This window comes from Laetiporus sulphureus (genome assembly GCF_001632365.1).
Source record: "Laetiporus sulphureus 93-53 unplaced genomic scaffold LAESUscaffold_17, whole genome shotgun sequence".
Taxonomy (NCBI): domain Eukaryota; kingdom Fungi; phylum Basidiomycota; class Agaricomycetes; order Polyporales; family Laetiporaceae; genus Laetiporus; species Laetiporus sulphureus.
The window spans coordinates 106,315-131,188 of record NW_024468526.1 but is presented as its reverse complement, the minus strand read 5'-3'; the positions used below and the strand labels follow the sequence as shown (position 1 = coordinate 131,188).

At 52.2% G+C, this 24,874-nt stretch overlaps 3 protein-coding genes across 3 annotated transcripts; 1 reads left to right on the top strand and 2 right to left on the bottom strand.

Moving 5' to 3' along the window:
* Positions 1-5,777: 5,777 nt before the first annotated feature.
* On the bottom strand, positions 5,778-7,455 carry LAESUDRAFT_758804 (uncharacterized protein; the record flags this gene model as incomplete). Its single annotated transcript, XM_040912499.1, has 9 exons — positions 5,778-5,786; positions 5,836-6,010; positions 6,068-6,099; positions 6,155-6,206; positions 6,259-6,274; positions 6,338-6,356; positions 7,137-7,264; positions 7,328-7,380; positions 7,430-7,455. 9 exons carry the CDS (start codon positions 7,453-7,455, stop codon positions 5,778-5,780), a joined length of 510 nt encoding a protein of 169 aa, XP_040764732.1.
* A 1,144-nt stretch (positions 7,456-8,599) lies between these two features.
* LAESUDRAFT_652234 (Pkinase-domain-containing protein) lies at positions 8,600-11,592 on the bottom strand (the record flags this gene model as incomplete). The annotated part of the gene is made up of 6 exons (XM_040904348.1): positions 8,600-8,944; positions 9,002-9,260; positions 9,316-10,389; positions 10,443-10,939; positions 10,989-11,093; positions 11,362-11,592. The coding sequence occupies 6 exons, from the start codon at positions 11,590-11,592 to the stop codon at positions 8,600-8,602; spliced, it is 2,511 nt and encodes an 836-aa protein (XP_040764731.1).
* Positions 11,593-11,875: 283 nt separating this feature from the next.
* Positions 11,876-16,616, top strand: LAESUDRAFT_725305 (RdRP-domain-containing protein). Its single transcript, XM_040908800.1, has 15 exons — positions 11,876-12,068; positions 12,128-12,560; positions 12,616-12,712; positions 12,767-13,494; positions 13,547-13,991; positions 14,121-14,274; positions 14,327-14,736; positions 14,790-14,834; positions 14,890-14,934; positions 14,983-15,072; positions 15,128-15,173; positions 15,223-15,379; positions 15,430-15,467; positions 15,565-15,661; positions 15,775-16,616. The coding sequence occupies exons 1-15, from the start codon at positions 11,947-11,949 to the stop codon at positions 16,396-16,398; spliced, it is 3,531 nt and encodes a 1,176-aa protein (XP_040764730.1). The 5' UTR covers positions 11,876-11,946; the 3' UTR covers positions 16,399-16,616.
* Positions 16,617-24,874: the final 8,258 nt, after the last annotated feature.

Genomic DNA, 24,874 nt, shown 5'->3' with positions numbered 1-24,874 from the left:
AAGGAGACACATGCCACCGGAGATGTAGCCATTACAGGCAATACCATTCCCATGGTCTTACTAAGTAGTTCGGAGGTTCAGCATGCATGACACACGTAGTCTGACAGGTAGTGGTAACCAATCAGACAATGTCCATTAGCTAGCGGTTCTGGGGTATCAGGGTACCAAGGGTCCCTCCGCTCATGTATATAAGCCAGAGCTCTGAGACGCATAAGTCCTCAGACTTATTATCATCTCTGCTATGCCTATACATACAGTGTCACCAGTGCCCACTTGAAAGGCATTGCTTTACATTGATCATCTTTGTGTCCATCCTTACCCCAACAACAGTCAGTAAGTGTTTGATCATAAGGTCATAGGCTTAGTCGGCGCTCTGCATCCTAAGTTTGTGATAGGATCGTGAGCCCGGCCGAGCTGTACGTTTCATCTTCCGCTCTTACCCCGTGTCCCTCGATCGTATTGAAAACTTGCTCTTCGAGTCTAGTCCCAAAGTTATCGTCGAATATAACTGGTTGTTAACCCTCTCATGGCCGATCAATATTGATATTCGATTTCAAGCAGGCACGGAAGCCTGCCATCCATGTCAAGTGCCCCGTTCCTGATATCTTACCCAATGCTATTGGATACCGTAATGTCTTCGATGTAGTGTGAATGGTATCATTTACTGCGAGTCTACCCATCGAATTGATATGACTGAAATTGGTTTGGTTGATCAGCGAGAATCAGTCTTGCTGGAAGGTCATTTGCGATTAATAGACAGAATGCGTACAGTGTGTTGGAATATCAAGCCTAGCTATACTTAAGTATGGACTTATCAGTTGGTATTTCCTTTTATGTACTTATCAGGCATTAGCGCCCGTAAGACTTTTCACCCGCTTCGCTCGTTCTGCGGGCTTCAGTCCTTCTTTCATCAAGGAGCTGAAGCCTGTGAGTATCGATACTGTCCTGCATGAATGCAGCTTACATACTAATGTACCGTAGTTGACTCTAGGTACATACTACTAATATAGTTCTTCTATCATCAAGGAGCTGAAGCCTTTGACTCTAGCATCTGCCCTCCCTTCCACTCGTTTTTCATCCATCTACAGGTTATGAGCCCCGCCGACCACTACGAGATGTCGCTCAGCAATCACGAATCATCAGTCAGAATCCCCCGCCTCGCGGAAGATGGATCGAACTGGGTGCTCTATAAGGAGCAACTCAGGTTCACCGTAACGGCGAAGAAGCTGATGCGATATCTCGATGGCCGCGACAAGGAGCCTACTGCACCCACAGCTCCAGGGGTAGATTGCGATGCAGACGAGGCATACGCAGATGCGTACGACACTCGGGCCACCAGACATGAGGCGATCGAAATGCTTCTATACCAGACGCTACCAGAAACACTGAAACTCCGGATTATCCCCGAGAAGAAGGCGTCCGGAGCTTGGAAGGTGTCATAGCTGAGTACGACAACCGTGGTGACTTTGTACAGGCTGAACTACTCCGACAGATGCATGCTCTCCGCTGCACTGAGGAGAAGGACCCCGGACCGATTCTAGATAGGCTCCAAAAGCTCAAGGCCGAGTTCACGACAGCTGGCAGCATTCTTGACGACAAGCAATACCGCATGCTCATCATCAGCTGCCTTCCAGAGTCTTATTGCCCTGTTGTATGCACCATCCTCTCCGCTGCTCACCTGGCTTCCATGCAGGCTACTGGCACCACCACAACTCCCACTCCCACCATCGCATCTGATGAACTCTTACGCCAGATCTACTCAGTCGCATGCGATGAGTTTGATCTAGACGAGTCGCAGAGCACTGCGGATGACTCTGCGCTCATGACGAGGTCAGGCGGCAAGGACGTGAGGAAGAAATGCAACAATTGCAGCAAGCCCGGCCACCTAAAAGAGGACTGCTGGGCAAAGGGTGGTGGAAAGGAGGGCCAAGGGCCACGGAGCAAGAACCAGGGAAGGAAGCATGACAAGGGCTCCGGGGGAGCCAGTGCGAATGCGGCAGCAACAGGGAACGATGAGGCTTTCGCATTCGCCATTGCGACTGACTTTTCGAAGGTCGAGGGAGCGAAGCTCCTGAAGCTCACCAGAATTCTCGATTCTGGCACAAGCTGACACTTCGATCCGGTATGCGTGAATTTCATCACCTTCCGGGAGATCGAGCGCAAGCCGATCACTTCAGCTGACAGACGTATCTTCTATGCCACAGGCGAAGGCGATGTTTGTGTCGATACTGTACACAAGGGAAGAAGCGTGAAGTTTACGCTACGTGATGTCCTCTATGCACCGTCCATGCCCTTCACTCTCATCTCCATCAGCTGCACTACGAAGGCTGGCTACACCATCTGTTTCGAGCACGACGGGTGCCATGTCGTCTCCCCTCAAGGTACCACCGTGTTTGTAGCTGCCGAGTGCAATGGTCTGTACCCCCTACCTGGATCGCCGATCCCATCAGCACCCATGAAGGACACAGCATTGAGGACATGCTGTCACTCACCAAGTTCCACCATCACATGGCACATGCCCATGCCCCTGCCCTCAAGAAAATGGTTGAGGCCAATATTGTCACTGGAGTGCGACTCGAGGACTCGACCACCGATTTTTGTGAACCATGCACAAAGGTGAAGCAGACTCGTGAGTCATTCCTGAAGGCACGCTCGAGCCCACAAGTGACCGCGTACGGTCAGCGTGTGCACACGGATGTATGGGAGAAGGTGCCGGTGAAGTCCCTAGCAGGCAAGGAGTACTACGTCTCCTTTATAGACGATTACTCGGATGAGGTGATCATCTGCCCTATTGCCCGCAAAAGCAATGTCCTCGCTCGTTACAAGGCCTACAGCTCGTGGACGAAAACTCACTGAGGTGTCAAGGCCATCAAGGAGCTGCAGAGCGATAATGGAGGGGAGTACATGAGTACAAAGTTCCAGACTTACCTGAAGAGCGAAGGTACGCACCATCACCGGACCATGCATGACTCCCCACAGGAGAACGGCAAAGCCGAACGCATTAACCGTATGCTTGCCGAGCACTCCCGCATGCTACTCTTCGATGCGGACCTCCCCAAATTCCTATGGGCTGAGTCTGCCATGCACACCATGTGGCTTCGCAACTGCACGATGATGCACAGCACCCCTGGGTCGACCCTGCACAAACACGCTACCGGCAAGAAACCCCATCTTGACCCCCTACTGCATTTTGGATGCACTGTATGGGTGCGCATTGATGCAGCCTTGAAGCTCGATCTGAAGTCACATCCAGGCTGCTGGGTTGGGTTCGATGCGCACAGCAAGGGCCACCGCGTGTACTGGGCCAACAAGCGCAAGGTGTCCGTCGAACGCGACGTGTGTTTCGTCGAGGAAAATGCACCCATCTCCGTCAACGTGCCTGAGGGGGAGCCAAATAAGGCCAAAAGTGGCCAGAACGTGCCTACGGGCACTTCACTCCAACCTCCATCGACCTCCACATCAGCCACGACCATTGCACCATCCAACGCCGTTCAACCGCCTGCAACCATCCCGAATGAGTCAACAAACGTGAACGCTGAGCTGCCGCAGCCAGAGAGCATGGTGACCAAGCCGGAGAGCATGCCCAAGCCAGGAGCTGGACGTCCTAAATGCGTATGTCAGCCATCTCAATGGATACGTGACTTACAGTCAGGTACCGGCACCACCGGTGGACGCGGCGCACAGCGCATTCTGAGGAGCATTCTCGAGCACGTGAAGCTCATGCAGGATCAGCTGGAGGACAAGTTCGATGATGAGGGGGAGACCCTCTATGCTCTGGCGGCCATGGCTGGCGACACTCCATTGTACCGCAAGGTGATGGCTAGGCTGGAATGCGAGCAATGGTGAGAGGCGATGCAGGAGGAGCTGGCAAAGATAGAGGCGATGGGGACCTACAAGCTAGTTGAGAAGCCAGAGAACGCGCATGTCGTCAGGTCAGTATAATCACTCTGCAGGAAACATGATGAGAACAATGAGATCATGAAGTACAAGGCGCGCCTGTGCACGCAAGGGTTCTCGCAGATCCCGGACATCGACTTCGACCAGACAGCGTCACCAACAGCAAGTCTTGCGTCGCTACAGCTCGCACTCACACTTGCCGCTGCTAATGACTGGGAAATCCACCAGATAGACTTCAAAAACACATATCTGAATGGCGAGCTTGACAAGACCATCTATATGAAACAGCCGCATGGTTTCGAGGTTCCCGGACATGAAGACTATGTCTGGAGGCTCATCAAGGCACTGTATGGCCTCAAACAGGCTGGCTGACAGTGGTATATTCAGCTCTGTAAGCTGTTCACTGGCCTGGGTCTAGAGCGAAGCAAACACGACTTTGGTGTGTTCTTTGCCTTCGTCTCTAACATCATCATTATCATAGTGATTCATGTCGACGACTGCACACTGATCACCAATATGATGGCCACCATGACCGATCTCAAGCGGGAGCTCACCGCACAGTTCAAAATTGTTGACCTGGGCAAGGTGCACTGGCTGCTAGGATTTGAAATTTGCCATGACCGCACTGCCTGCACCATCTCGCTTTCACAAGCTGCGTACATCGACACGATACTTGATCGCTTTGGCATGACCAACGCTTATGTACTCACGGTTCCGATGGACCCCCACATTAACCTCTTCGGTATCGAGCTCTCGGACGAAGATCGTGCGCACATGGCTCGCAAGCTATATGCAAGGCTCGTCGGGAGCCTTATGTACGCCGCTATCGGCACACGTCCTGACATCACGTTCGCCACTTCGACACTGGCACGCTTCATGGCTGATCCAGCGCCTGTGCATCGGGAAGCCGCAAAACGCGTGCTGCACTATCTTAAAGGCACACGCGACCTGGCCTTGACATTCAGTGCGACAACCGACGGTCTTATAGGTTACACTGATGCCGACTGGGCCTCGCAAGCCCATCATCACTCGATCTCAGCGTACAGCTTCCTCTACTCTGGGGGAGCTGTCAGCTGGTCTTCGCGCTGTCTTCCACGGAGGCCGAATACATTGCCGCATCTGACGTGTCGCGCGAGCTGTTGTGGCTACGCGCGCTTCTCACGGAACTCACCTCACCTCTGGTGGAACTGACACCGTTACACGCCGACAATCAGAGCGCAATCTCGATCGCGCAGAGTGGACTCCTTCATGCGCAAACGAAGCATATCAACATTCGCTACCATTTCATTCGCGAGGTTATCGATATGGAACGCGCCGTCATCTTGTATTGCCTGACCAATGACATGGTCGCCGACCTTCTTACCAAGGCGTTGACCCACCAGAAGGTGGAGAAGTTCGCTGGAATGCTTGGACTTCGCCTGGCTTGAGGGGAAGTGTTGGAATATCAAGCCTAGCTATACTTAAGTATGGACTTATCAGTTGGTATTTCCTTTTATGTACTTATCAGGCATTAGCGCCCGTAAGACTTTTCACCCGCTTCGCTCGTTCTGCGGGCTTCAGTCCTTCTATCATCAAGGAGCTGAAGCCTGTGAGTATCGATACTGTCCTGCATGAATGCAGCTTACATACTAATGTACCGTAGTTGATTCTAGGTACATACTACTAATATAGTCCTTCTATCATCAAGGAGCTGAAGCCTTTGACTCTAGCGTCTGCCCTCCCTTCCACTCGTTTTCCATCCGTCTACACAGCGGTGGGTATTTGCTCTTCGAAGACCGTTCTCACGACTTTCATTCAACATCCAGTCACGAGTGGCACGAAACTCATGTTGAATGGCCAATCTGTAGACAGAAGGAACATGGTTGGGACACACATGCAACCTATGATTCCTTCACTCATCCGTTAGCTTGACACGTCATTCAGTACTGAGCGGCGTACCATTCTATGTGAAGCTTCGGTCACCACGTCGTCGAGCTCACCCACTGAGCCCTCCTCTTCGGGAGCAAAAGCCAGATCCCACTGTGCATAAGAGAACGTCCCTTCGCTCTCGATCCCGGCTGCAGCGGCTTCGCGGAGGTCGAGTACTAGCCGAGACAGTAACATTGAACTGAAACTATCACGTGTGCTCAGTTCGAGGTGCTTGTAGTAGTATCATCGAGGCGCCACTCACATTCCCGTCCAAATCTGCCAGATATCGACGAACTGGACAAGAAAAAAGTTCATAATTTGACATCAAGATGGCAACTGCGTCCCATACCTCAATCATGCGACCTTTTGCAATGCCGATGACGTTGATGACGCAGAGGAAGCTGAGCATTAGCGATGTGAGCTTACATTGGCTTCTCAAATGCTAGTACGCACGCAAACCATAGCGTGGCTGAAGGAATACAACGGCATGTGCATTAGCAGTATACAACGGCGGATATTTGCAGACACGTACTGTCCATCAACAATACATACTGCAAGGATGACCCAAGGGACAATTTTATGAATCTTAAGTCTGCCTTCCAGACGGTTCTCATGCATGTCAACGTTAATACCAAGCCATCAGACACGAGTGAGGCAGCTCTTGCAGCCGTCATCCCTGTAGCGCACACGATTAGGAAATGCGACTCAGATGTTCGTCAGATTGTCTCACGCACAACTAAGCGCACGTTAGAATAATCAATATCGGCTGTAAAGGTTCCGGACACACACCTTTCATAGGGTGAATTGCCGCTGATGATGTCAACCATACATGCTTGCAAAGGCGTGACCACAAAAGGGTCTGGCGAGGCTGCCGCGAAAATATACTGCATCAAGCCATTGACATTAGCTGAGCATAAAATGCAAGCGTTTGGGACGTCTCACGATCGAGATGACTGGATTGATTATTCCGGACAAGACAACGAGACCGAACATCCATTTATTGCAACTGAAGATGGCATATACCCGTAATGCCGCAAAAACTGTCCAAGTTGTGAAATTCTTCATTATGTGCCAGTCGCAGAACAAACATACTTGTAGCACTGACCAGAACAATTATATTTAATACCATTTGCACACGCAAGACGGTGCCGCAGCTGAAAAGGGGACCGATGAGAAGCGTGAGCCGGGCGCAGTGATGTACCAATGATTGGCATCTGCTCACGTCTGTGGTGCGACTTAGTCAGCCATAACATGCATGAAGGCACCATATGCCTACGAAAACTCACTCGAACACTTTGCCAACTTGGCCATGCAATCCGAGTAAGCAGTACCATGATTGTATTGCATAGCGCGGCATATCTGAAGGCGTAGTAAAGTGAAGTTGCAAATGAGAGGTCGGCCTTCCATATGAATTTGATTTCACGGTCCAATGTCAGGATGTAGTCGTAGCAACATAGCACTGCAATGCGCCAAATATGAGCAAGACAACGAAAGTATGATGGGAACAACAAGACGAGCATACCGGTCACCGTAAAAAAGAAATGATTCTTGAAGACCAGATATACCTCCACATAACTGCATCACCATGAGCGTGGCCAAATATAGACTATGGTGAGTCTCATACGTGAGTGCAGTGTCTTCCGGTGACATGTCTAAGAAGGTGGTTGTTGCTCCCTCGGCACAGCTGAAGGAGCCTGGACTAAAATTGGGTGAGCAATGAAACCGACGAGGACTGCGACAACGAAGAGGGAACAAGCGGGATCCAGCTCTGGGGCGTTAGAGCTAAACAACTAAACTATATACCTTCAGAGAAAGCTAATGAGCTGTCGAGGGACAGATCTCATGGCTACCGAGCGGCTAGAGCAAGTGTTGCAATTGGGCGGCATAGCAACGAGCGCCGCGGCTAAAAAGTCAGCGCGCCTACCTGCATGTATATATATAGCACCCCGCCGTTTTGTCTTCCTCTAACGAGACCGAGGTGGTGATCCGACAATCGCTGGGGGCGTCAGCCCATGAATCGCGACAGCAAGCTCTGTCTGCATCAGAGCTGCCCTGTCTCAAGCTCTCACGGAAGCCTGCCATCCAGCTGGTGTGTCCCGCCTTCACTCGACGAGGTTAGAGCACCGTGACTTGTGACCTTACTCACTAGCTATCTGTCTCATAATCGCACCCTGACACCGTAATCTTCACTCTTTATACTCTCAGAGAACGCAGGGCTCGCAGTGGCAAGATCACTGAGCCCATCAAATTAGAGTATCTACACGCAGGTTCTAGTCTCGGGCGAACAGCCCCTACAAACAAGATCGATCTTTCGAAAATATGGCTTGACTGTACCATGAAACGTGTCGCACTGCATCACCAATCCGTTACTGGCATTGCTGATATGCATGGGGACACAGCGAGTACGTACGGCGCGCAAGTAGAACCTATTCGGGTCATAGCCCGTCAATACAGCACTCACACGAGCACAACGCTATAGACATATATCATGAACGTCGGTGGAATTCCGCACCTGCGTACGGCCAACCGCAGTGCAAAAAGTGGCAATAGTACAAAGAACCGTCACAACACGAGGAAGTCAACATAAGGTGGCAAGAAGGGTCCAACTGCGCCAGGACGCTGAAGAATAAAGTCAGGAATCACGATAGTGGTGCGCCATGCTACGGGATAGAGGTTCAAGAGGGCACAGTCCCATGGATGTGTATCATAGTAAAATGCCGGAAAAGATTCTCGTTACTGTGAAAGACTGACGACCTACATCGTCACTCTCCTCTAGATCCCACGCGAAAGAGCGCTAGCGCAGAGACACCTTAGATGCCTTGCTCGACACCGATGACCTCGTCCCAGAAGAAGGCACTTCCTCAGGAGCCATGGCAGATCCAGGAGCCGCCTGAGCCTGTCCCTGTACCTGGCTAACACTAGCATTCTTGATAGACACCAGGACCTCCTTGCAATACTTCAACTTGTCGACAAGACGCTGGTGGAACTTGGCCCGCTCGGGATCGGCGTGGGAAGGACGGAGAGCCTGTGCCATCACCTCACTGAGCGTCCATCGCGTGAGTTTATAGTTCTTGTCGATGTGTGTTATAAGCAGGCCCTGTGAGGATAAGATCACCTTTGAGTGGTCGTAGAAATTGAACTTTAAGCAGTACCGAGCGTCAGCGAGAGCGAAATGCATTAGGGAGAATATACTGACCTGCAAGACGTCATGACTCATCTTGAACACAATCACATGCTTCATTCGGAGATACTTGACGACGAAGTCCATGCCCTTGACGCGTTCCCGGTCCTCGAACGTGTAGTTGTAATCACCATATAACTTCTCCATGATGTACTTCTCAAAGTGCTTCAGCAGGTAGACCTTGCTCTTGAGATCCTCAGGATAGTCTTCAATGGTGTGGTTCTTGCGCACATAGACCATACCTTTGCTCTTCGACGTGATGTAATCGAAATGGCTGTTGATGGTTCTCGATCGGTGAGCGTCCTGCACGTGCTTGGCAATCAACGCACCTCTTATCCGGAGCCAAGATCATGGTGGTGCTGTCGTTGAAGTGGACGCCCACGGAACCGTCCGTCAGGGCGTAGCCCATGCCGTACTTATTGCAATAATCTACCCAGGAGGCTATGAACACTTTCGCGTCTGGCAGGTCTACGTCGTCGCGTGGATCTCTGAACAATCGTCCGGCTGCCTTAGCTTCGAACGCAGCAGTGAGCGTTCGCGCTGCGGCATCGAAGCCGTTAGGCTTTATCGGGAGACTTCCAGAGTTCGTTGGGCTCGCGCCAGCTGAGGCAGGTTCGTCCTTGGTAATTCGTTCCTTGTCCTTGTTCTTGACATGCTCTTTGGAACGATTGTCACGGTAGGTCGTAGGAGGGACGTTCTCCTGGTTCTCCGGACCATCCTGAGCGTACTCTGACTCTGGTGCACCGGTGGTGGCCATCTGAGCAACAATCCGTGCCTTCTGCGATTCGAGCTCCTTCTTGCGCTGCTCTTCTCGCCTGAGCTCGCCATCGTCCTCAGGCTCAGGGAAAGCCTGCATGCGGAGGCGAGCAGGGCCGCGGTGATCTCTGGCAGCTTGCAGCTTGCGGATGAGGGGCTGCTCGTCACGTGTGGGCATCGGGCCGACCATGAGCGGCTGTCGTGCAGAGCTGAGCAGAGCAGAGATCGGGCTGCCAGGCTGCACCGCCTTGTGGAACTCCTTCTCTTGCTGCGCGAGACTCGACGTCACGCCCTTCATCCCGGCAACATTTGCACTCACTCCAGTACCTGGAGCGCCTGATGGCCGCGCGCCCGGAACAGCGATGTTGGAAGACTGATCCTTGTCAAGCATGGCATTCCCTCTCAGTCGGGCGAGATTCGCCTCTGAAATCGGTCGCGTGATGTGGCGGAAGTCAGGCACTCCATCGTGGGCTGTGGCCGGGATATAGCCTGGTACAGTCCCGGAAGTGAACCATGCGTGATCGATGATCTCGTGCAGGGTGGGTCGTTCTTGCGGGTTTGGGGTCAGAATGACCTGCACGAGCTCTTGGACTTGGTACGAGACTGCGCGGTCGGCGGGGAACTCGTACTCGTTGTCACGAATCCTCCTATTGGAAGCGTGGATGTTAAAGCAAAGTGCGGATCATAGAGTTTTGCTCACTTGTAGATTGCTTTGACATCTTTTGTTTGGAAAGGTGGGCGTCCGACAACAAGAGTGTACAAAATCACGCCGATTGACCAGGTGTCCACCTCAAAGCTATGGCCATTGGCAGTGTCGAAGAGAACCTCTGGTGCAATGTAGTTCGGCGTCCCGCAAATGGTTTTCTTGCGTTCGCCTGGGTTCTCGATGAGAGCGGCTAACCCGAAGTCACCGACCTTCACATGCATGTTCTTATCAAGGAATATGTTCCCCAACTTGAGATCCCGGTGAATGACCTGGTGCGTATGCATGTAATGGCAAGCGCCGATCAGTTCAACCATGAAGAAACGCGCTTCTGGTTCAGTGAACCGTCTTCGTCGGCGGAGCATGTCCATTAAGGAGCCGTTGTGGCATAGCTCTAGAGTCATGTATACGTTGTCGTCGTCCTCGAAACATTCCTGGAAATTAACGATATTTGGGTGATTAAGGGAACGGTGTATCTTGATCTCCGCGTACAGCTGCACGATGGTCAGAAAGAGCCAGAAAGGCACCAAACGCGAGAATTACCTTAGTCTTTGCTTTCTTCGTCTTGAGGGAGGATTTCGTGACCACCTTGCAGGCCACACGCAGTCCGCGAGGATCTTGCACTTCATATACACGTGCAAAGCCACCCTACAAAATTAATACCGTCATCATCTGCTCGTCATAATCACGTATGTGCATGCGTTCGGGTATGCGTTGAAAACAAAATGTGCATGGAACAAATTAAATAGCACGGCAAAACATGCACCGCCGCACATGATGTCGACTGCGACAATTGCTGCTGGCCCTGCGGTATTCTAAGGCAGGTTGCATGCGCTACGACAGGATATAACTGCCGTGATGTCGAGTCGAGCAGCATATTGCGAAGACAAAAGTGACATGGCACAGGAAGGCGTACCTCGCCCAACAATCCAACCCGTTGAAATTCAAGTGTGCGACTCTTGTCAGTGATAACCTTCGGAGGTGAAGGAGGTGCAACTTTGGTATTCTGTCGAGGAAGAGGTGGCGAGCCGGACCGCTTTGGTTGTTCTTGCGGCTTGGGCGGGGTCGCAGGAGGAGAGGGTCGACTGTTGACGGCATGATGGTTGGTGGGTACGCTGAGCGGGTGGCGGCGAGGTGGAGGCGGCATTGTCATATAGAGGGCTGCGGACATCGTTGGAGGCCTAACGCCGTCGATGTCGGAGTGGGTGTCGGGAGGAGATATGAGGAGCGTGCTAACCTGGAACAACTCGTTGCCGTCGTGCAGAACACACGTTAGCCACCTTACGTAAACACACGTGTTGGTTCGATTTCAGCGCGCGACGCGTTGCGCGTACAACCACGTGACCGTGTCATCCCCGTGGCCAATTGACAATCACTCGCCAGGTATCCATCGATATCGCTGAGCGCTTTGGTATCCTCCTTCGTGCACTCATCCACCTTCACGACGCGGTGACAACACTCAACAGATACTGCTATAGTTAGTTGCGGCTGGAAGAGTAAGATGGAGATTTCGTTGAGTAACATTGCGTTCAATGCGAGCGTTTGGGATGTCAAACGCGCTGTGGGGAAAGTGTTGCACAGCGAGGAGTTCTTTAATCCTACGGATTCTAAGGATCGTCCTGCGTATGTACCTTCCTAACACCTCGTAGTCGATGCGACTCTATCCCCGCGTGCTTCCACAGGAACTTCATGGTCACGCTCAAGCGAGGCCGTGGTGGCGTAGAAAATAATGGAACAGGAACAATGACAGTTGGTTCTCGAAAAATTGGCGACAAATTCCTGAAGTGGATACGTGCCGAAGGCAACTTTATCTCTATAAATGACTCCAAGATATGTTTCTATCGAAGCCATAACATGTGTAAGAGGCGGAAGATCCAGAAACTGGAGAAGGTCCCATACGTCAGCCCGGATGTGGAGGAAGAGAAGGAAGAGATCTTGCGGAAATTCGATGTCAGCTTACACGTTGACAAGATCCAGTTCGGCGTATTCTACCAATTGCCTGGATCATCATCGACTGCTTCTCGAGCCTTCTCTTGCGAGTTTGAAATCAGTCACAAAAATAAAGGCGCTGGGTTGCTTAGGTTCGAGTACGACCGCAAGCTAATCCATATTCAAGTACGCCTGTCCAAAATCGTTCCTCAGAAGAGCTGTTCATCGTCAGTTTCAACAGATGGGAGATACAATGACAGAAGAGACTGCGCATGACATTGCCATCACTTTTGTTAATATACGTGAACTCACCGTTGGCCTTGATTTCGGTAATCCTTGTCAGTAATGTCTCTCAAAAAATAAGTCATATCACATCTGACTGTCTCACCCAGTCATCTGTTTTGATATATTGACTCCGCCCATATTGGAGAAACAGCGCATCAACCGAGAGCTCACTGGTGACGACTGGAGAGATAATCGGAAGTTTCGACAAAGGCTTAGTAGTTTGACTGCGACTCATGCGGTCGTGGCGCCATATGCTCACCAGCTTCGTGTCATCCTCAACGAGGAGCAGGGTGTCGATTGCTTTGAAGAGCTATGCAAAGTTGCAGGTCTTCAGCGTCCTGTCCGGGCTAAGGTCGAAGCCTACAACTGTGGGTTTTTCCTGCCAAAGAAGCTCCACAACATCAAAGTATGGGTGCGCTCTTTTGACTGGCCCGTTGCCTTCCAGCTTGAGGCTCTTCTTCATAATGGCTTGTTGACTACTGAAGACCTGCTCGGTGTCCTGCGTGGGCCCGTTGTCGACCTCTACGACAAGCAGCGCGTGCAGGCTGGCGAGGTTCTTCGCCTCTACTCGGCGGAGTTACGTTCTCGTAAGTCTGAGGAAACTCCTATGCAGTGCTTTAATCGTATTCGAAACGAAGACGTGGAATCCACGCCCCTCCTTCCTGGCAACTTCGCTTGTCATCATATCACATTCACTCCAACGCGGATGATCCTGGAAGGTCCTTACGTGATACAATCTAATCGTGTCATTCGCCGGTACGCGGACCATCAAGAGCACTTTATAAGAGTAGATTTTAGAGATGAAGATCGATTGCAGTATCGTTGGGCGCGTGAGGTTTGTGAACTTGTTGCGGCACGGCGACGTATGGATTGATCTCCTGTACTAGGTTGACGGGCTGTCTCTGCTCGAGGAGCGCGTAGGTGGAGTCCTCAAGAATGGCTTTGAACTCGCCGGACGTGAGTTTGAGTTCCTTGCTTACTCCTCCTCGGCGCTGCGCGAGCATTCGGTCTGGTTCATGAATCCCTTCCACCACCCCACCGAAGGCTACGTCACCTCCCAGAGAATCAGAGATAGCCTGGGTGACTTCTCGGGCGTTATTAGACAACCGTCAAAATATGCAGCTCGCATAGCACAGGCGTTCACAGCCACCGACCCGTCGGTCTCGATCACGAAGGATCATTGGGAAGAGATGGATGATCTGGGACACGGAGATTACCTGTTCACTGATGGCGTTGGTACGATATCAGTGCAATTAGGTGATATGATTTGGGAAGCACTATGCAATGCCAGACCAGAATCGAGGCAAAGATGCATCAAACCATCTGCCGTAAGTCTTTCGTGAATCTCTGTCCGAGGGACGTGAGGGCTTATGAGATGAGAAACCACTAGTATCAGATACGTTTCCTTGGTGCGTATTCTAATCATGTACATAGTAGGGCTTCTCTCAAGAGATAGTGCAGGTTATAAGGGCATGGTAGTCATCGATGCGCGACTAGACGGTGTTAAGATGAGACTGAGGCCATCTATGAACAAGTTCAAGGCCCATAACGAGGATCTGGCAGAGATTGAGATCGCCCGAGCATTTGAGCGACCGGGAAAGTGCTATCTGAACCGGTGAGTACGATTTGTACGTGTAGTTGCATCGGCTCATTTGCCTTTTTGATAGCCCATTAGTCATGATTCTGGAGGACCGCGGCGTCGATAAAAAGACCTTTTTGAAGCTACAGGAGACTGCCAAGACGGCTGTTTACACAGCCACGGATTCCATCGCAAATGCCATCGACTTTCTCAGAGACCATCAGCTGGGCGCAGCATTCCGCCTTCCTTACATATTGGAGTCCCTAGAGAAGCTTGGCATGGGCTTTGGGATCGAAGGTCCAGAACGCACGATTGACGACCCTTTTATTGACCGATTGATTCAATACTCCAAAAACCATGTTTTGCGCGACATCAGGCATGGAGCGCGTATCCTTATCCCGGATAGTTATAAACTTGTTGGCGTCGCTGATGAAGGACCTGCCTACCAACAAGAGGGTGTCGAGAATGTCTTCTGTCTGAGTCCTGGCCAGATTTATGGTACGTCCGTCAGCACCCACCATCCGTGCATACTATGACGTGACATGCTACAGCGTGCATACAAGATCGAGATGATGAGGCTCCCAGGTACCTCAAAGGTGCGATTGTCTCTGTTATATCCGTGAGAGCTTCCTGTAACTTTCACACATGCAGGTGCTGTGATAATCGAGCGAAGTCCAGTGGTCCATCCAGGAGATGGTTGGTTTGTTATTTAATCTACCTGTATAATTCCTAATTATCATGCAGTTCAACGGGTCACTGCTATTGGTGAACCTCCAGCCGACAAAGTCTGTTTCTTCCGCAACCTGAAGAACGTCGTTGTGCTGCCATCAGTCGGTGAGGCATCATCTTGGCTTTGGCATGTAGTTGCTGGCTGACGTCACTCTGTTAGGTGACCGTTCGTTGGCGTCCTGTCTCGGAGGTGGCGATTTAGATGGGTGAGAACTCTGCATCGCCCAAGCCAGATGACGCTGACCACTTCCGTAGAGATCTCTATTCTGTCATCAAGTACGGTGCGCTACTCCCGCCAGAACATGAAAAACCAGCAGAGTATCCTCCGGGCGAGAAGAACGAGCTCGACCGCGATAGTACAATAGAGGACATATGCGACTTCGTTGTTGAATATTTCAACTCTGATGTCCTCGTATGTGAATTTCATTGGACTTCCAGAATCGTTGTGCTATTCAATGGCAGGGTCTATTGTCCGACAGGCATCTCGTAATAGCAGGTAAGTCATCGATGTCTTCAGCTCGCTGTGTCGTCCATGCTTATTTGTTCCTTGCCAGACCAATCGAAGGTACTTGGAGCCGCTTTGTTTGGTTCACTCAGCTCATACATATTCCAGAATGGGACGCGTGATAAGAAGTGTCTGAAGCTCGCTCAACTCTGCAGTCAAGCAGTGGATTATCCCAAAAACGGAGTGCCCGTGGACATCCATGACTTGCCTTGATATCTGATTCCTTACAAACCTGACTGGCACATGGTGGGATTCAACATAGAGTCGTTACAATGAATCTACATTGACACGAGCGTCGACAGGCTGAAGATGTGAATCCACTTCATACAGAGTTCTACAATTCGACCCGTGCACTCGGAGAACTGTACCGAAACATACGAATTGTGGACCCGACGGCGTCGTCCCAAGCGGGCCCCGCGACCAACGGAGGCTCATCCAAAGTAAAGCCACTGTCAGATGCCATCTCAGTGGCCTTGAAGCCCTCCATTGAACACCAGCTGCATCACTCTCGCAATGAGGACCGATACGTTGCGGACATGTCCAAGCTCTTCCAGAAGTACGCGGATGAGCTGCGTTATATTTGTATGACTCACACACTCTCCGACGCGCCGGACGTGCGGCTGGTCGAGGAAGAGGTAGTGGTCGGAACGATTATGGCGAAATGTTCGCAGAAACGTTGGCGGCAAGATCGTATACAGCGGATGCACTTGCACTCGTCGACGCTTGTCGAGCATATCAAGCTGCAGCTGTTCAATCCAACGCAACCTTATTCACATAGTGACCTAACTTATGCTCTGTCGCAAGCTTGGCTTGCATGGGACTTCAGCTCGCGAAACAAAACGGTTTTCGGAGCTAACAGCTTCGGGTTGATCGCTTTGGAAGTGGTGTTCGATATACTTGACAAACTCACTGTCACACGTCCGTAAATTTTTTTGATCCATATAATTGGGATGGTTCGCAATAGGTTGTAGTCTACTCGGAAGAGACTGAAGAACAAGGGACAAAGGTGTCCCAGGAATCTTCCTTCGATGTACTGTGCGTCAAATGGATTTGTATGTACTCTAGAGCACCTGAAGGGAACTGGTCACTTCCACAAGGCATGTACTATCGACGTGGTACAGCACGAGGGACAGTCCATCTGCCCGCCCGAGCTATATCATCTCAGGTGTTTAGCCTCAGCTTAAGTGAAAATGAATCTGCTGTTCAACGGAGAAGCATGCGTGACGTTTCAATCCAGCACTCTGCATAGCGTAGAGAGGTGTTACAAGGAACTTCATAACTACGGAGTCCTTTTCGAGTGCTGCACAGCCATTCGAGCAACCTACCGACGGATGGCCCGGATAAGTCGGCTAGCGCGAATCAGATAATGATGCGTAGCGACAATGCGTATGACTTGCAGATGTTTAGACTCTGCAGGTGTGTGTAGGCAGATTCTGGCCAGTGGCAAGAATACACGGAGACACGTGGGGTTTCAGTATACTACATCCAACGTGGCCGGCGGCGAGTTCTCGCCGATCTGGGGGATACGAGCGCGCAATTGTCAGAACGACGAATGACAGCTTGCTGCGGAAACCAAAAACGACACCTAATAAAGTGTTCGTGATCATCCATGTTGCCTCGTGCGCTTCTATCGGTCGACAATCGACCAAGAAGATATCTAGGAGTCAAAGTGCTCACCCTAAATTCTCGTCTCAAATGCTACAGTTATCCTCGTTGGGACAACTGACGCGATTGAAGGTACAAAGAGCGATGCGACAAAGCGCGCGGTTCTTGCGGTTCTTGTTGAGGTACGATTATAAGAGAGACAACGAAGTGACAATAACGTAAATGCACGCTACGGAATGCGTAAGGCATAGTATGCTTCGCATAAATGAGGTCCGACATACTCCTAGCCATGTTGGCATGCTTTTTGACCCCTTCGCAAGTTGAAGCCTCGATTCTGTTTTTCTCTTGCTCTGTAGGTTGGCATCGGAAAAACACGGAGCCGAGATTTATCAAATGGCATGCAGACGAGGGTACAGAAATAATATGGCGGTCCAGCATTATAGTATGGCTGGCCGATGTCATGTAAGGGAGCACCACGTGCGTTACTGATCGCCAGAGAGCAACATGTGACGGAGTCGCTCGTAGTCCATCCACAGCTTTCGTTTTCTGTGTGATGCGGAGGGGATTACTGCTCTGACTGCGCTGGAAGGCGCGTTAAAACCAGGTCAACATGCTCTGTACTTTGCGACGTATTGCCGGATATATAAACAGAGATCGAGAGCGGCGAGATTGACTGTTGCGTTCACGATTAGCGATGATCGATATCGCCCGGATCAGACTCCGCAAGATCAACACCTCACATCGGAGAGCTAGGTCTACTGCGCTCACCATCAATTCGGATTGTACTCGCGTATATCTTCGCTCTGATGAGGCATGCCGCGCAAGGAGCAGCCACAATTGGCCATTAGCATTGGCCATGAAGGCAACGTGGCCGTCCAAGCCTCGTGGCGAGAACAATGGCGGCGGATTAGGGTCCTTTTAGGGTCCTTTCGCGGAGAATATCAGAACAAAGGCGGAGCACGGAGTTCGAATCGCTGAGACACAGCGGTGCCTTTGTCCTTTCTTCCTCCAACTATCACCATCTGTGCCACTCTCCGCGCTCTGAGACTAACGCTCACGATCCTGCTCATAATAGCTTCATAATGAGGAGAACAGGAGCCAGAAGAACAGCAAACACGCACGGCGGAGGCAACGGAAGCAGGCAACGCGGACTAGCGAAACACTATACCGCATCCGCATCAAGCAAATGGATTGCGGCTCCTCCTGTTCAGTCAACACCCCGTCCATCGCCTCTGCGAGAATCCTTCATTGCACCAGTCGACCAATCCGCTGATGTGATTGATACAACAACCACTTCCGATGCCGCCACGACCGATGCCAGCGGGAACGCTGCTGAACCTTCCGCTAAATCCGTGCAGTCAACTACTGGAACGACCGCCACATCCCACACTGCCATGGCTGGACCGATTGACGCGCTCGGTAGCTTTATCACGCCCGTTGACGATGTATTTGATTTCTCTTCGAAAGAGTTTGTTTTCGACATCCCTGCCGCGCTCGCTGGTTCAATCTATACCACCGCCGAACCCATCGCTGTCGTAAATGATCAAGATCCTACGTCAGCTGTCGATCAATGCAGTGGTGTAAGTACTCTCAATACATTCTCTAATTCCTATCTGATCCTTTCATGGCTAAGTTGTCGAAAGCTGCTGCTGATTACGGACGTCAATCGACCTTCAAAATCGCTGCTGAACCCTCTCATAATGTCCCTGGAGCGTCTACTGTACCTGTGTCAACAACCATAGGTAAGATATTCAGACTGTATGATACCGCCACACCTCATGCTCAGCTCTTCCCTACCTTTAGCAAGCGGCAAAGCTGCACAAAACAACGCCAGCAGCAATGCGATTGGCAGTCATAACAGTGTATCTACGAACTCGAAGGTCACAACGCCACAGGGCGGTGCTGCATCGACTAAGCATTCCGAACAAACGCTCTCCGCCCAACCCGAGAACAAAGTTGCCACCTCACATAACAGTCACGATGTCGCTGGTATGCCAACACCCCCAAGGCCAGGGACGCCAAGGCCCGCTCGTGTTGATCTAAGTCAGATGTCTGTATATCCCGGCGCTTCTGAAAACACAAACAGCCTCGACTCAATCAAGGGCGACGGTGCCGTACGAAATGTCACTTGGTCTCAGGCCGCCACATCCAACAAGGTGTCGACTCCAATGGTATCAGTTGCCGGTTCTGGCCCTATCTGTATACCGACTTCAAACGGCTCTGCTGCCGCTAGCTCCGCGGCAGGATCTAGTGCCCAACACAGCCTTGGTGCGAAGGTGAGTGCCGCAGATGCGTGCTCGAATGCCCCATGTCTGACTGCTCCAAAGACTGCTGTTACGAAGATCGACGAGAAGGCCAACTCCTCGCAGTCGCCTGTCGCTGCACAGATGTTCCCTACTCCTCGTAGCTCCACCGGTACACAGGTGCCTCCTATCGGCTCTGGCTCAGCGAGGATGCCTCCTCCCAGTGTCTCTGCCAGCACGCAGATGCATTATGGAGGTAACCGTGCTGCCGCACAGATGCTGCCGCCTCCAGTGCCTCCCACCAGACTGATGCCATCTCCTCAATTCCATTCTGCTGCGCAGATGAGGCCACCTCAGAGTCTTGCCGCCACGCAGATTCACCCTCCTCGTACCACCCCCTCGGCTCAGACGCCTCCATCCAATAACCCTCGCTCCGCGCAGATGGTTCCGTCGAGTAATGCTATCACAACGCAGACATCTCTGCCTGAGAACCCTCTCGTATGGGGAACGTCGCCACCTCATGTGGTCGCCAATCTCCAGACGCGTCTGCCTTCAACAAACTTTACTGCTGCACTGACGACTCCTCCTTACAATCCCACCACTGGACGAGCACTGCCTGCTAACAGTTTTGTCACTGTGGCGCAGATGCCTCCCGCTGACAGTCGTGCTCCTACGCAGGTGCCGCCGTCTAATCAAATTTCTACCGGGCCAATGCTTCCGCCTCCGGGCTCTGTCGTCACGCAAGCGCCCCCTGCTAACAACTCCACCAGCACACAGGCTGCTCTTCCTGCTCATGCCGCGCCTGTACAAGCCGCAACTGCGCCTACGCCGAATAACGGCGGTGTCAACATCCAAGTTGTGGCCGTTCAACAAGTGCCGCAGGTTGTCGACATCGACATGACGGTAAGGAGGTCGACCGAGCGAATCCATTATTCTGGTATTGACCGAGGCAATGCGAGCAGGATCTCAACGATATTGATTACGAAATGGATGATTTGGATGCTGACGCTGCGGGGGATATGCAAGTAGACGGCCCATCTGCAACTACTTTCGTTCAGGGTGCAAGCGCAATACCGCAGAATATCGCGCTTTCGACGAACGTTCATACGACACAGTCGCTGCCGGCAACAAGCACAGTGCAAGCACCCGCATTGTACGTGGATAGTTGCTGGAATCCCGTCCATCCACTGATTTTAAAACCTCCCTCAGGACCCAGATGAGTGGCAACCAGCCAGGAATCATCCCCAATGCACTTTCGAGCTCTGGACCATCGTTGCGAACGCCTTCTCTGCAGACGTCGTTAGGAACCCAGACAACACGGAATACTGGCTTTGTACCGAGTACCAGCACGGGCGTTTTGAGCACGCCCCTTCTTCCTGCGTTCGAGCCGAAGAGTTCCGAGGGCGGGTCCTCAGAATGCGTTCTCAAGGACGCACTCCTGAATATGTCACGAGGGGTGACATCGGACCCAAAGACCCAAAACCCAAGCTCTGCTTCCAATGGGCCATCGAAATCGCCATCAAATGGTATATTTGCGTCATCGTCCGGAAGCGCAACAACGTCCACGGCCGGTAGTTATCCCGTCCAAGCTGCCACTACAACGGCATCAGCAACGATGCAAGTGCCTGTCAACAACTCGTTCCAAGGTACTCCGCCAGCGGCTCCAAGTGTAAGCACGACGAAATCACTTGCGACGAACAATCTTTCCCAAGCTGCAACTGCGACGCCATCGACGACCCTCAAAATTACTCCAATCACGCCAGCCAAAAACGCGTGCACGTCCACCCCCAGTGCCAACACCTCCCAGCCTGCTTCCTTGTCTCTCGGCGACCTGGCGAAACCACAGTCCGCACAACAGCCGACAAGCTCTCCATCCAAGCCTGCGCAGCCCAAACAGAGTGGCACGACACGTATCACAACCACCTCCGAGCCGCCGCGCCTCAGGCCCACTCCGGACAACTTCCACGCCCGCCTTTGGGAGTGTGCGCGCAGCATACGGAACGAACCTTTCTGCTTCGGGTATTCTCCGCCTCAGCGCCGCGTTATGCCACCAAGGGGAAGTGTTCCACGGTACAGACTGAAACATTCCGGTCCTTTGCACAAACCTGGAGAGATGGAGCGCAAGATCTTGGGCCCCGGCGGGCTCCCGCCGTTGCCTATGCCGACACCTATGCCTGCACTTAAACCGCCGCGAGAGCGGCAGGTATATACCTCCTCCCCTGGTGTCAGTGATGACCTTCTACGGTTGCGGCATGAAGTTATGCGGAGCGGATCATATGGGTACGCATCGAGTATAGGCTATTCGAGGTCACATTCCACTGGTCGTGATTGGGTCGAGCCTTCAATACCCTTGAATTCGTTCATAGACGATCAGCCTCCTCCTGCTCCCCCTGTTGATCATTCACAACAACCTGCACCTACAGAGGTAGATGACGAATACAGCGAAGAAGCGTGCGAGGAGGCCGAACCCTATCCTCCCCCCAAGCCCCGTATCAGCCGCTCTCGCAGCAACTCACTCGATTTGGACGAGCGGACCGCGGCGCTGGCATCGTCGCCCGAGCTGATGAGGATGCTAGCCGAGATGACACCGGAGAGCACGGGCTTCGCCGAGGAGCAGGAGCCCGAGTATGATGATGAGGACGAGGACGAGGAAGAAGGAGATGAAGAAGAAAAAGAAGAAGAGCCTTGGCATGCACAGGAGCGAGAACGCCAGCGTGAGCATCGCCATGCACAGCGTGAGCGCCAGAAGGCCGCGGTCCGCAGGCGGAAGTGGCGCGAGAGCCGGACGTGTGGGCTCGGGGAGGCGGCGAGTGAGGCGGCTACGGTCGCACTGGACGCGGCGCTCGCTGGGGCGGGCCACGTCCCCGGGCTGGCGGTGCGTGCGGCGGGTCTGGGTGTAGTGGGCGCAGGATATGTGGTGGACGTGACGTTCCGTGCGGCGGTTGTGGGCTCGGGTTACTCGGGGTATGTGCTGGGTGTGGTGGTCGATCTTGTGAGCAGGGGAGCGAAGACCCTGTATGACCGGTGGGCGTGATGGCTGATTACTGGGCAAACTGCTAAGGTGGCTCTGGCTTATGGTGGTTGCTGGAGGTTAGTGAGCTTCGTCATTGCCTTGCCCGCCTCGGTGAGCTGCTGCGAACGTAACGCTGACCACTGGCTCCTAGCTTCCACGATCTGGCGGACGGCGCAGCATCATCTTTCCTCCATCAAACAACTTACCGAAACAGTCGTCGGCATTGACGAAGAACAGCTGCTCATCTTCTACTTGCGCTGCATCTGTCTCGCGCATGTATCATGCCTCGACACTGAAGCTGGCTTCAACGTTTTGAAGTTGACAACACCATGGTCCTGGCCCAACAGGTCCTTCTATCTCATCGCGTGCATCTCCATCCCGCCACCTGCATGCAAACCCCGTTCTTCATGATCCTAGCGTGGGGCTCATGTTGCTATCTCACAGCAGACTGCGCGTTTCTGCACCTGCGACTCGCGAACGCAGCAACGATATCCTCGACCGGCATGTTCGCGGACATGGTGAAACGCAGCGATAGACATCAACGAATCAAAGCACTCCTTCGTCATTCCCCTGGCGTACACGTTCGGCATCCTCGATCAAGATAGAAGAATTTTCACCTTCATGTTCTGGTCATCTAGGCTGGTCGGGCTTTCCCGGGGCCTCACTAGACGTCAAGCACATCATTGGATTTGTAGGGTTATTATTTCACTGGTACTTTTCTCCTCTCGGGCCTCTTATTGTATACCTCTGTCTCTGATTCTATTTAGAGCTTCTCTGGTCATCGTCTCGGATCTCGGAATCACGTACATATTGTATTGTAGTCATTATAGCTAGGACTCGGTTTCATACCTTCTCGGAATTGCCTTGTTTCGGATCTGCATGTCGATGTACAATACCAATGTATCATAACTTGTGTGCCGTCTTATTGTGCGTGCATGTTGCAGTTGGGTGACGACCCTTGTGTTTGTGCGGAATGGCAATTGTCCGTCCGGTCAGTCTTTTGTCTCTCGCTACTAGCCAGTGCAAAATATACTCGCCCGCCACCTCCGTTGAGTCCGTGCGCCACATTATGAGCTTTTGTTACCCGGCCTGTCGACGTCCCCGACATTACGCCGAGTCGAAGGGACAAGTTCGAGACGACGCCAGCAAGCTCCGAGCTTGGAGCTCTCTTCCGAGTCTTTTTGTTTGAATTGCTATTTCTTGTTCGCGACCAGCTCGCCCCGCGCCACAGATTGAACTCTTGGAAGATCTATTGGAGAAGATGTTGAGATATCGCCCGAGGATATGATTACTATGGCGGAAGTGGTGCCAGTGGAGCATCCTTGGTTTGCGTGCAAGTGATTACTTGCGGTTTTACGATTGGGATGTGACGTGGAGAACTATTATGACTCATTGGTACTGTCTGCGTTGGTGTCGAGATGTACAGCTCAAAAATGTGGCAATATGACGTCTCGACGAATAAGCAGGATTTTGAGAGAGTATATGCGGGCCCTGACCCGCCACAGGCCACCTTCAAAGCCACTGGCTCGACTCTATGAAGATGCACGGCGTTCGGTAATGGAGAAGGGTCGGATGATCCCCGCTCTTGCAACAGGTTCATCGTTTCAGCGCCGAGCGCCGCGGCGATGATGTATACGCGTACCAAGGACAAAGTCCACATACACAAACGCGGCATGTGTCCCAATCAAACCTCAGAATGCTACATAGCAGAAATACTGCTTGTCTTGGCATTTGCTAGCGAGACAGCCGAGGGCACTGATGGGAGAGAGCGTGATTGAAGAACGGTCACGTTCAAGTTAATGCGATCCCGCTATCCAACTTTATGGCCTGCACTCGCCAGGATCCAAGTTAATCGTGGCGCACACCTTGTATTTGAAACAGACCGCGGCGGCGTCACGGCGTGCACCCCGCGAGTCTGTACCCATCTCATCAGCTCTACGGTGGTAGTCTAATTTTGCGCTGTGGAGTTCAACGTTGCAACGTTCAGTCCCCAAATCGCAATAACTTGAGCTTGGTACGTCCGCACGGTGGCGAGCTATAGGAGGTCGCGGTCACATTTACTGCAACGGAGATGCTACGTTTTTGAAATTGAAAATCTATACTGGGGCTGGATATTTATCTGCGTTTCTGCCCGTCAGCACTTTCCGTAGGTTGAAGGAGAATAAGATTCACGCAACGGCCCTCTACGCAGCAAGCGCAAAGGCGGCCTCTGTGGGCACCTACACACAAATGCCTGCTTCAATCAACCTATCGTCGCGTCTCCAATCCACAAGACCCGCGTGGGCACCGGGGTGCACAATGGCCAGTCTGTTGTAAGCATGCATTATGTTCATGATGCACAGCCACTTGCAGAGCTCTCAATGAAGGCGCCGCGTGTGCAGAGAGCACTCCACTCATTAACGGGCTTGGAGCCATAACCCCGATCATTCACTGGAAGAGCATGGTCAGATAGACATGCTGCGAGATAAAGAGCAGTACACATGTCAATGTGCACGAGAGCAAATTGCTGAACGCACGTCGAAAAATAAAACCACAGCACCC